At 41.6% G+C, this 11,020-nt stretch overlaps 1 protein-coding gene across 3 annotated transcripts in view; it reads left to right on the top strand.

The window, feature by feature from the left end:
• The first annotated feature begins 4,398 nt into the window (after window positions 1-4,398).
• LOC148535181 (putative E3 ISG15--protein ligase HERC6) overlaps window positions 4,399-11,020 on the top strand; it is a 157,615-nt gene continuing 150,993 nt past the window's right edge. For all 3 annotated transcript variants that reach the window (XR_015876088.1, XM_088464478.1, XM_088464477.1), the window contains exon 1: window positions 4,399-4,635. Coding sequence is in view for 2 of the 3 variants with exons in the window: in XM_088464478.1 (XP_088320604.1) it covers window positions 4,410-4,635 (226 nt within the window). In the remaining variant the exon portion in view is untranslated. The remainder of the gene's footprint in view (window positions 4,636-11,020) is intronic.

Raw genomic sequence — 11,020 nt, 5'->3', positions numbered from 1 at the left:
GAGTCAGCACCTTGGATGTAATGACAAAAAAACCTGGCTCATTTTCATGTGATAACTGCATTTCTTGTAGTGCAATGGTAACGGGTCCAACTTTTCCTCATCCTCATACGGGATGCATAATAAAGATTCGATATCGACTACACTGCAATTTGGATCATCTTATATATATCCTGATTTGTCCCTGCGGTCTTTATTATGTGGGATTGACGTCAAGGAGATTTCGTGACCGCATGGCCAACCACCGTGCCTCAATACGGGCAGCTTTCCAGACAAAATCTACAGATAATATGGGAAAGATTTCTGGACTGCACACCCTGAATATATATAATGGGAGGTGCTACCTGATGAGACTAATTGCACGGCACAAAAACAAACAAATCTCAGGTGCACAACTCCAAATTATTAATAATATATAAATGCAATAACATTTTGCAATCAATAGAGGTTTTTTGCATAATCTTGGCCAAGGTTATGGGCCTACCCACCATATCCAGGTAACCTCTGTAGGGTAGGTCCCTAACATACTATGATTCAAATCCAGAGCATAGGACACCCCAAAACTAGCCCAGCTAAGCCGCCCCAGGGCACCGCCATAGTAAGAAAAGTGCAGTGTGAAAGAGATAGTTAGGAGCAGCTACTGCTGCATATAAAGAATGAAAATTAAAAGTGAGGTACATATATAATAAACAAACAGTGAAGGGTTAAAATGTGTTATAAAAGAAAAATGTGTTATAATGCGGTGCCCTGAAACAGATCAACAAAGGCAATCCAGGGGGAACCACAACCCAAAATTGAACCAAAGTTGCACTACAGTATATAAAACTTGTAGGACTTACCTAGAATTGTGCCTAATACTAGTGTGCATATACATTTCAAGATGACCATGCTTTTAAACCAATAAGGTAGGGGTGCTAATCCAGACTGAGGGTGTCTCCTTTCCCTCAGGTGTGCAATAAAGCACATTAAATGGAGTATATGGGAAAGATTTCTGGACTGCACACCCTGAATATATATAATGGGAGGTGCTACCTGATGAGACTAATTGCACGGCACAAAAACAAACAAATCTCAGGTGCACAACTCCAAATTATTAATAATATATAAATGCAATAACATTTTGCAATCAATAGAGGTTTTTTGCATAATCTTGGCCAAGGTTATGGGCCTACCCACCATATCCAGGTAATCTCTGTAGGGTAGGTCCCTAACATACTATGATTCAAATCCAGAGCATAGGACACCCCCAAACTAGCCCAGCTAAGCCGCCCCAGGGCACCGCCATAGTAAGAAAAGTGCAGTGTGAAAGAGATAGTTAGGAGCAGCTACTACAGATAAACCAGCGGCCAGACATTTTCTGGAGAAATCGCATCCTTTGGCTAGTTTGAAATGCAAGCTTATCGATTGGATTCCCCCACCACAGTTGGGTGGCAATAGACTTGCACTCCTAAAGAAAAAAGAATGTTATTGGATATTTACGTTGGATACGGTAGCCCCGCGTGGCCTTAATGAACACAACCCATTGAGTGTGTTTATCTAAACGTGTAATTATTGCTCTTCGTTGGTCTGGTTGGTATCTCATGGTATTTTCTATGTGCACAATATCTTCTTACTCATTTGGATACACTTTGGGATTTTTTTCTGTTTTCTGGTATATGTGTTATAGGGTGGCATTTGTACCTTAGTTTATTTAAACAGGACCTTGGTAAATTTTTTGCTGTCATTTATTTTCACCTTTTTGTTTATTGTGTTCTATTATTTTTATGGTCAGTTTTTTTTATTCCTTCTTTTAATTTTGCACCGTGTTTGTTATTGGTGTTTCACTCTGTTTGGGTACTATTTTTGTTATTATTAATATTTCTTCATTTTTTTATTTTTTTATTTTTATTTTTTCTATATTTTGTTTAAGTATTTTATTAATTTTTTATATTCCTTTTTTATATTCCTTTATTATATATATATTTTTTTTATTCTTTGGTTACTCTATTCATTAATTATTATTCTTATTATATGTATTTGTCAATTAAGAGTTTTGTCCTTAATACTGATGTGCCTTCCCTATTGATTTATACATTGATCTTTATAATTAAAGATAAATGCTTGGTATGTGGTCATGGGTTTTCTGGTCTACTTTTTTCCTGGTCTCATTCTATTTTAGTGGTATATATACTATAATGCCCAAGGATTGTTTTGTTTTTGAGGTATGGGCAAAGTTTGCCCTTTATTTGCGTATAACTCAGTTTCAAAGATGGCCGCCGTGTTACTTTAGTCATATGACCTAGTTCCACTGCGCCAGATCAGATCATATGTCACGGGTTGATGACGGCGCCTGCTTGAGCACGAGTGGAGGAAGTATTTAGAGGGGGCACAGATGACAGTATGACACTTCCATCTTGGTGATTGTCAGTGTTGGGCAGCGTTACCCATGCGGGCAGCGTGAATAACTGGGATTATGCTGATACAGGTATAGTGACCATTGGTCACGGCATGGGTCCCACTTTATGTGTTTGTAAATATTTGCCACCATATTCTCTGCTAGTGGTTATCGTTAGGTAGTTATTTATCTTGATTTTTTATATAACGGCTAATAGTAGTAGGCTAATGTATATATATCCTCTTTATTAGTTTCTATATTTATATCTATTTGGACATCAGTTTCAGGGATGTTCTATACGGGCATCTTGACATGTTATGTATAACTATGAGATTCTCCATGTTAATTCCATTTATGTTTGACTATAATTATATACTGCTTGCTTTTAATAGATTGGTTCATATATATATGTGTGTTGGGGATATGATATATGGGTATCCCAGTTTTTACTATATTGTGTAATATGGTTTCATTTATATATTGTTGTCCATCCATAGACATTGATTTCCTGCGATTATCTCATTGATGGTGAACTATATATACTCATTTCACGTGATTTATGGTTTGTTGGTAGTATTTTCCTCTATGTGTATATGTAATATAATGGGGCCAGATAGACTTTGTTATATGACAGTGATTTATATTTATGTTTTATTCTAGATGTCTATTTTTGTGATGCATATTCAACAGACACTTGTCTTGAAAAGGTCTGTTTGTAGACCGAAACGTCGACACAAATGAAGTGGTGTCTGAAATAAAAAACTATATGGAAAATTTGAATAATATGTCTCAATAAAATTATGTTTTTTAAGTGAGTGCCTTTGTCCAAGAAATTCGTGGATACTACATATATATATATATATATATATATATATATATGTGTATATATATATATATGTGTATATATATATATATATATATATATATATAGATACACACATATAAATAAATATATATATATGCACATACATACACACACTCATATATATATATATATATATATATATATATATATTATATCAATCTCCAGCATTGTATTTTAATAAGACGTGAGTGTGGACATTATGTGTTTTTTTCTTTTTTTATATTTATTTATTATATATATATTCATGCACACATTATCTATATATAAGTCTCTCCAGCCCGGCACAGTGTTTTTGCAGCCCCCTTCTCCCCCAGCCAGACAGCATATAAATCTTACCCTTTTGCTCCAGGGCCAGGCTGGTGATGATGCGGCTCTTCTTAATTAGCGCGCGGTGACATAATGACGTCACGTGCGCCAGATAAGGAGCCCGCCATGAACGGGTGTGGCCTGTCCGGCGTCCGTCCGTTTTGCCAATGTTACAATAAAGTTACATCGCCAGAAGGGGTGGATAGCAGGCACCTCATTCGCGGCGGGCGGCGGTTCCTTTCACATTGGGGACGAGGAAGCAAAGGTGTGTTAGTGGGCTGACCCTCATTCGTCCACAGTAGCGGCGGCGGGCGGATGGTGGCAGCGGGCCAGGCCCCCCTTTTCTGTCTGTGTGTGTCCGGGCCCGGGACAGTAGTCCCGACAGTTTCCCCCTGATGGCGGCCCTGCCTACACTGAACGATCAGTCGTTCAGTGTAGGCACATCAATCATCCCTGAACATGGTCAACCTGACGACGTTGCTGGTCATCTTTGACATTAAACTTGTGGACGATTAACAAGCGATTGAACGATAACAATGTCATTATCGTTCAATCGCTCTGTTTAATCGCGTAGTGGATATGCGGCATTGTAAGTAACAGAATGTATTTGATCATACAAACTTTTGTATTTTATACTTAAAATACTTAATAAAATAATAAAAATAAAATAATGCGATGTGTACATTTTACAGTCCGTAAATTACCCTGCACAAACATTTACATTGATGTCACTTTGCCCTGTTAGGTGGAGACCAGCTGATGTTGTCTCAGTATGTGACTCACTCAGAGCTGCCTTTTATCGGTGTGCAGACAGAACTCCACCAGTCCTCATACTGCACAGCTGTTATTACTGACTGCACAGCACTCATGTACTGCTGGGGAAACAACAGCTTTGGGCATCTGGGTCTTGCTGACACAGAACAAAGCGATGTTAACTTCAAGGAGAATGACTATTTTCATGGACAGCCAGGTGTGCAGAAGGTGGCATGTGGAAGAAGACACTCGCTTTTTCTCCTAGACGATGGCATTGTTTTGTCTTGTGGCCAGAACCTTTGCGGACAACTGGGCAGAAAGACTGATATCAGTAGCTTAGGTAAGGAGAGATATAATGTAGGAATATGTGGCTGTGTGTGTTTCTATACCAAAGCATTGCAATTCAGTTTTACATCTTTTTCGTCCCTGCAGTGTAAATATATAGGTAAAATCATACTTGCCTATTTTTGAAAAAGCATTTCAGGGAGATTGTGAAAGCAGCACCTATGAGTGTGTTAGTAATGTAGATGTGTACTGCTACATATGAGAGGTGCCATAAAACTGACTTACATCCACATGTAAATGAGCCCCAGAGCAGTTAGTGAGATCTACATGTTGATGAAAACACACTGATACTTTTTTAGACAATGCATGTAGCCGTAGGGATTATTGTGCAATCAGGGAGCAATGCCAAGTATGAGTAAAATAAAATGAAGGGTTTTGTAAATTCACTGTTTAGTAAATATTCCCCTTTAAGTTTATTGAGCAGTCTGAAAAACAAGTGCAAAAATTAGGACTGATAGCAGTGTCCTAGCAATAATAATGATGTATATGATATTTCTGGTTTGCTGGCTGTGAATAAACATGAAATAAGAAATCACACTCATATGTCATTATAAAAGAGTTCTGTTATGCAATGCACCACATAACTGAACTCCTGTATTTGTTATTGAGCTATTTAGGTGTCTGTGGATATAGGTTTCGTTTCCTCTTAATCTGGGATTCTAGATTCACTTTCATTTTCTCCTGCAGTCTAGCTGCAGTTAATCATAGCTCTAACTGCTGACATATTGTAAGCTCATTTAACTTTACAGGACAAAGCATGTTTCAATGCTACCGTAGGGTTGCAAATACATTTATTTATAGATTATGTTTTAGAACTTTTTATTAAGCAGACTTCTAGTACTGTGAACAATAATCGCAGAGGTGATAAAATACAATACAGGACCTGGAGAGTCGAGCTTTGCACATAAAAAGCAAATTGTAACATTGGATAAATAATGCAAAATAACAGTGGGAATGGTATACTGGGGTCACCGCTGACGTCTAGGGATGGACATAGCAACCATCGATGTTTCTGATTTGATAGAAGTACTTTTCCCATTGAATACCAGGAATTTGATGGTTGCCAACCATTGGGTGCAGCTTTTCGATGGCTGGCTGCAAGGGTAAAGCACACACCACTGCTCAGAATAGATGCCGTGTCAATGCGCACGACATCTATTCATTGTTAGGGGGAGCCTGGGGGAAGCATCTCAGCATCTCGGGGGTGCAGTGAGGCTCCGCCCCTGGCCACTAGTCATTTAAATAGTTTTAACCTTCTTTTGATGTGATGATTAGTTACCATCGCATTGAAAGTTTCAATGGTGGAAGCACAGCCATCATTTGATGGTAGGCTTCCGATGTCCATCCCTACTGACGCCATCTATGGTAAAAAAATAAAAAAAAATATCGGGTCTCATTTGACCATCTATGGCGGAGAACAATTGTCTCTCTGCCATCGATGTCAAAACCATCAGCCATTGGCATTTAACCATCGATGGTTGTTGACTGTCGATGGCAATCCCTACCGCTAACAGTCCAGGAAAAAAGTAGAAAGGAATTGTTTGAGGGCGATGTGCTGAAATGATGGAGTAAGAACTTAGGACATCAGTAGCGAATTTTAAAGGAATTGAGAGGTACAGTGAACAATTTTGCGTGAGTAACCACGGGGCCAAGACCTGGTCAAAAAGTGGAGTGTTTATCATGAAGGTGGTATTTTCCATATGGGCGATAAATTGGATATTTAGCTGCATCATTAATGTGGGTAGCTAGTTTGTCAGCCTCAATGAAGGGGCAGCATAGTAAGAAGGACTAATGTCCTTAGTGACGAGACACTGTAATAGAGATGACAAGAGATCCCAGACACAGACAATCCAGGCACCTGCGTAATGGATCTTGCAGGTGCCATGACTGGTGCATGCGTGCAAACAGTGGTGGGACCAGCACATGCGCACAAAAATTAACTTCTAGGCTCTGTATCGGCTGCAGCCCCTAGAAGCTGGGTAAGGCTGATGGCAAGACAGAGAAGTGGCTTCCTATTGTAAGCACTCTCTCTATTAATCGCAGCCTGGACTGGCAGTCTATATGGGAGAAAACACCTTGTGATTAGTGGATAGTGCTTCCAATGGGAAACCACTGCCAGCACGGGCATATTGGGAATTTAAAGTGTCTGTGGAATTTTTTTTTGTAGTGGCCTCATGTGGGTGGGACCAAAAACAATAGGTGGGGCTAACATACTATGATTAGCATGATTAGCACACTATTAGTAGTCAAGGCAACATGCAATAGTATGTGGAGTTACAGCATTACAAGGGGGAGCATATAACAGTAGGCAGAACTAACACAAATCAGGAATATAATGTATTGTGCTATACTTTATTTCTTTAATGTAAATGTCCGATTATATGCTGTGCTCCATTTTGTTGCGGCTCAAGGGAATTGACATTTAAAATACTCCCTGGACCTAGGACGGAACATTTTACAGGGTAATTGTTTCCTCTATGAGTAACAAGTAGATATAGTTTATTAAGAGCATATCACACGGAAGTAGGGGCTATGCAGGGTCATGCCTTAGTGTAAATACACCTGTATATTCAGGAGGATCTATTGCACCATGTATAGGGCTGGTACAAGTGTGCACTGAAAATAATGATGGCTATGAAGCAGAGTAGAACCGAGCCTGCACATCCCTACTATGAAGCCAAGCGTACGGATTGTGGCAGTACAACAGCGTGTGGGCAAATATCTGTATTTAGTTCCAAACACGCAATGTTACTGCCAACTTGCGTTGCACTCTACGTCAGCCCCATTGTGATTAAGCAATTCTGTGCAGTGAAAGAACAAAGAAGCTGTATATCATATTAAAAATAACATGCGTCCTCTCCCATTTGCCCAATTATATATGAGACTCGCATGAACCCTATTCTGTTCTCCTTTTCCTCTGTGCCAAGTGCAGCCCATACACCTACCTAGTTATGCCTTACCCCACTAATATCCACTAGTTTGGGGCACCACCAAATACGCCATTCTCACTAATCTGCCATATTATTATTTATACAAATATATTTCTCACTTAATGACCTACCTGTTTAGCGACCGTTCGGACTTATGACCGGCGGTCCAACCAGCTAACTGTGGCTTACGCTGATACAAAAAAAATAAAAAGACAGACCGTCCGAAAGGGGACACACAGGCACGTGTCACTCCAGCTTCCCGGCCACTATACCTCCTCGCTTAATGACCATTTCGTTTAACGACAGAGTCGTAGGAACGGAACTTGGGGCCTGATTCAGAGCCGTTCGCTATTTGCGGTCGTTCGTTCAAAAACAAGGGGTGGCTATTCAAATGATCAGTTCGCAAATTGCAGTCTGTTCACACCTCTAAGTCTGAATGAGCGAGCAAAACATACGCTCGTTTATTTGTTAAAAACGCCCCCTGGCCGCACGCACCATACGTCATGTCCGCTATTTATTAGATTAATCGAGTACATCGACCAGCGTATGAACTGCTCGCTATTCTTGTGGTTGGTTTTTGCTACCACAATCTTGCGAGCAGTTCTGGCTATAAAATAACCCAGTGACGTGGTCAATGACGCTGCTGTATTAATTATGCACACCCATAAAACGCCCGTTTTGACCTTTAAGCACGCCTGCGTTCGGATCTCCACTCCCCATTTTCAAGCACCTTCCCCTGTTACCACCCACATACGCCTCATTCTGTCACTCAAAATAGCAGGCATTCGCTATATTGCGAGCACATGAATTTCGGCCGCACTGACTGGTTCGCGCATGCGTATAACGATCCGTACGCATGCGCAGATGTGCGAACATCGCTCGGAACGAGCGTACTGCCGCTAGCGAGTGGCTCTGAATGAGGGCCTTGGTCGTTAAGTGAGGAATGTCTGTACACAGCACTGAGCAGAGAATATATTCACCTGCACAAGCAGAAGGAGCTGCACTGAAATCAAACATATAGAAGTGGATTTCGCACATTTTAAAAAATCCTGAAGTGTCCTAAAGGGGAGCATCACAAACATAAGCCCAGCAATGATTAAAGTAAAATGTAGCAATGTAGAAGATCTTGCTACAAATATGATAGAAAATGACAACTAAACAATCATGTAGGCAGGAGAGTACTGACCCATACCTGCACACATGACAGGCATGACACGGATGCACATGACTTAAAAATATTTATTTTCAATATTGCTCATGTGCAATTATGTCTGTCTTTCTGTGTGAGCCCAGCAAGCTTACACTATAATTTGATGCCTGGCACAAGTACAAACAAAATAGAATTGTTCTAAGTCACTCAGGGTCTTAATGATGCTTCTAAAGCTGGGCAATCACGATCAGATAAGTGTGTCGGACCGACCGACATTTCATCTTGCAGCCTGACACACAGCAGATATCATCAGTGGTGTCACAAGGGGGGTGCGGGCCGCACCCGGGTGTCACCCGCCGAGGGGTGACACCAAAGTGCCGACTCCTTCTCAGTGACAGGAGCCAGGTGCTGCACAGTAGCATTACGTGCAGCACTCTGCACCTGACACAGTAATTACATCAGGGGGGATTCAGCCCGCGAGGCCACTCCCCCTTTTTTGCCGACTCGCAGCTTGGCCATTACAGCCCTCCCTCCTAATTGTTTGCTTATTATTTATGTCATTTTAATTCTTTCTCATTTCATTAACACTTATTGATTTATCTTTACACATCTTTTCTTTACACTTCACTATCACCTTTTTTCCTCTTTTTGTGTGATGCCCTGGGGATGGTCGTTGGCTGGAATTTTTTTGGGTACCTTGCTTCTCGGACGTGAACCCCTTAATGTTAGGGACGCCAGTATAGAGGAGTCTTGATGATGGCCTGGGGCTTATTCATATATTTTCAAATGTATGTAACTAATACCTCTGAATCTCTATTATCATGTAGGATTAAAGTATTTTTGTTGATTTTGCTGCAGTATGCTGGAGGGCAAATCCCTTTTTTTCTGTGTTCAGTGTAAACCCCGCCCTTTACAAGCGCCTGTGCTAGGTCATTAGGCTGATATGAGTGACCACCATACTTTTTGTTAGAAATTAGATATATCCTGGTGATTTGTATTAGAAGACTAAATCCATGTAGCATGCAATAGGGCTAATAGTTCTCATCAAATAACACTTATATGCTATGTTACCTGTCATATAACACCAACAGCAATGTAACACTTACATCCCAGCATCTCTAGGAATTCTCAGCTGGGGGCAAGTGATAGCCTTTTGCCTATAGTCTACTGCTCCTCTGAATCATATGGTCCCTGCAGCTTCATCTCTATGGTCCCCAGGGGATGTACGGTTTCAATACTGACATCGGAATCCTGGCAAAGCACTTAAGATAGGTGTTGAAAAACTGATGCCTATCTTAATCCTGGCGCCGGAACGCCAGCCGGAACGGGGTAAGTCCGGGGCGCCCTTAGCGTTAGCCGCGGGGGGGGGGGGGTTAGGTTTAGGGAGTCAAACTGGTTTAGGGTTAGGTTTTGGGGGAGTTAGGGTTAGGCACCCCTATGGGGGATGGTTAGGGTTAGGCAACCCAAGAGGGGAGGGTTAGGGTTAGGCACCCCCCCCACTGGGAGAGTTAGGATTAAGGAGCGGTAACAGGGGATTAGGGTTAAGCACTCCCGTGGGGAGGTTAGGGTTAGGCACTAGGAGGGGAGGTTAGGGTTAGGCACCACTAAGGGAAGGACCATTACACAATATGCCACACACCGTATTAACGATTACACAATATCCGAAATTTTCTCGTAGCCCCCCACACCCCCGGAAGTGTCCAGATCTCCCGCAACTCGTCCACTTCCTAAAAAGTTAGCAGGATGGGGAGATAATTGCCAGGAATCGCATCTCCATTTGGAGGGGGTGGGACTAAATTATGCAAAACCGCGTAATGAACCCCGTCCCTTCCATGTGGTTCTGCAATTTGATGCAGGTTCCCAAGATGAGGGGGCAGGGCCAAATGCCTTAGGAGCTTGTCCCCATCCCCTGAAGAGACCAGCTGTGTCTCCTCACCTAGCTTCTCCCGGAAAAGAGACCTAAAAAGTCGGTAAGTATGTGTTAGGTACCATTGCTGGGGAGAGAAAAACTATTAAATATTCCACCGAGTCAGGGCTGGATTAAATGCCACGTGGGCCTGGGGCTAAAACTGATCAAAGCCCTATCATGAGAAGCAGAGAAGGGTGTGACCAGTGCCTTGTGGGTGTGGCCAGTGCCATATGGGCATGCACATCAGTGTTTAGTAATGTTGTATGCATGAACATTTAACCATAGGACAATTCTTCCAATAAGAGAAGGGCTGGATTAAAGCTTGTGGGGGCCCCTGGGCAACTGAGTTGTGGGGGCCCCATTGATAAAATTGCTACGGCCTCACACGATT

The sequence above is a fragment of the Taudactylus pleione genome, unplaced genomic scaffold (genome assembly GCF_031769625.1).
Source record: "Taudactylus pleione unplaced genomic scaffold, aTauple2 ptg000055l, whole genome shotgun sequence".
Lineage (NCBI taxonomy): Eukaryota > Metazoa > Chordata > Amphibia > Anura > Myobatrachidae > Taudactylus > Taudactylus pleione.
The sequence above is the reverse complement of the archived record's forward strand: the minus strand, read 5'-3'. Positions and strand labels throughout refer to the sequence as shown.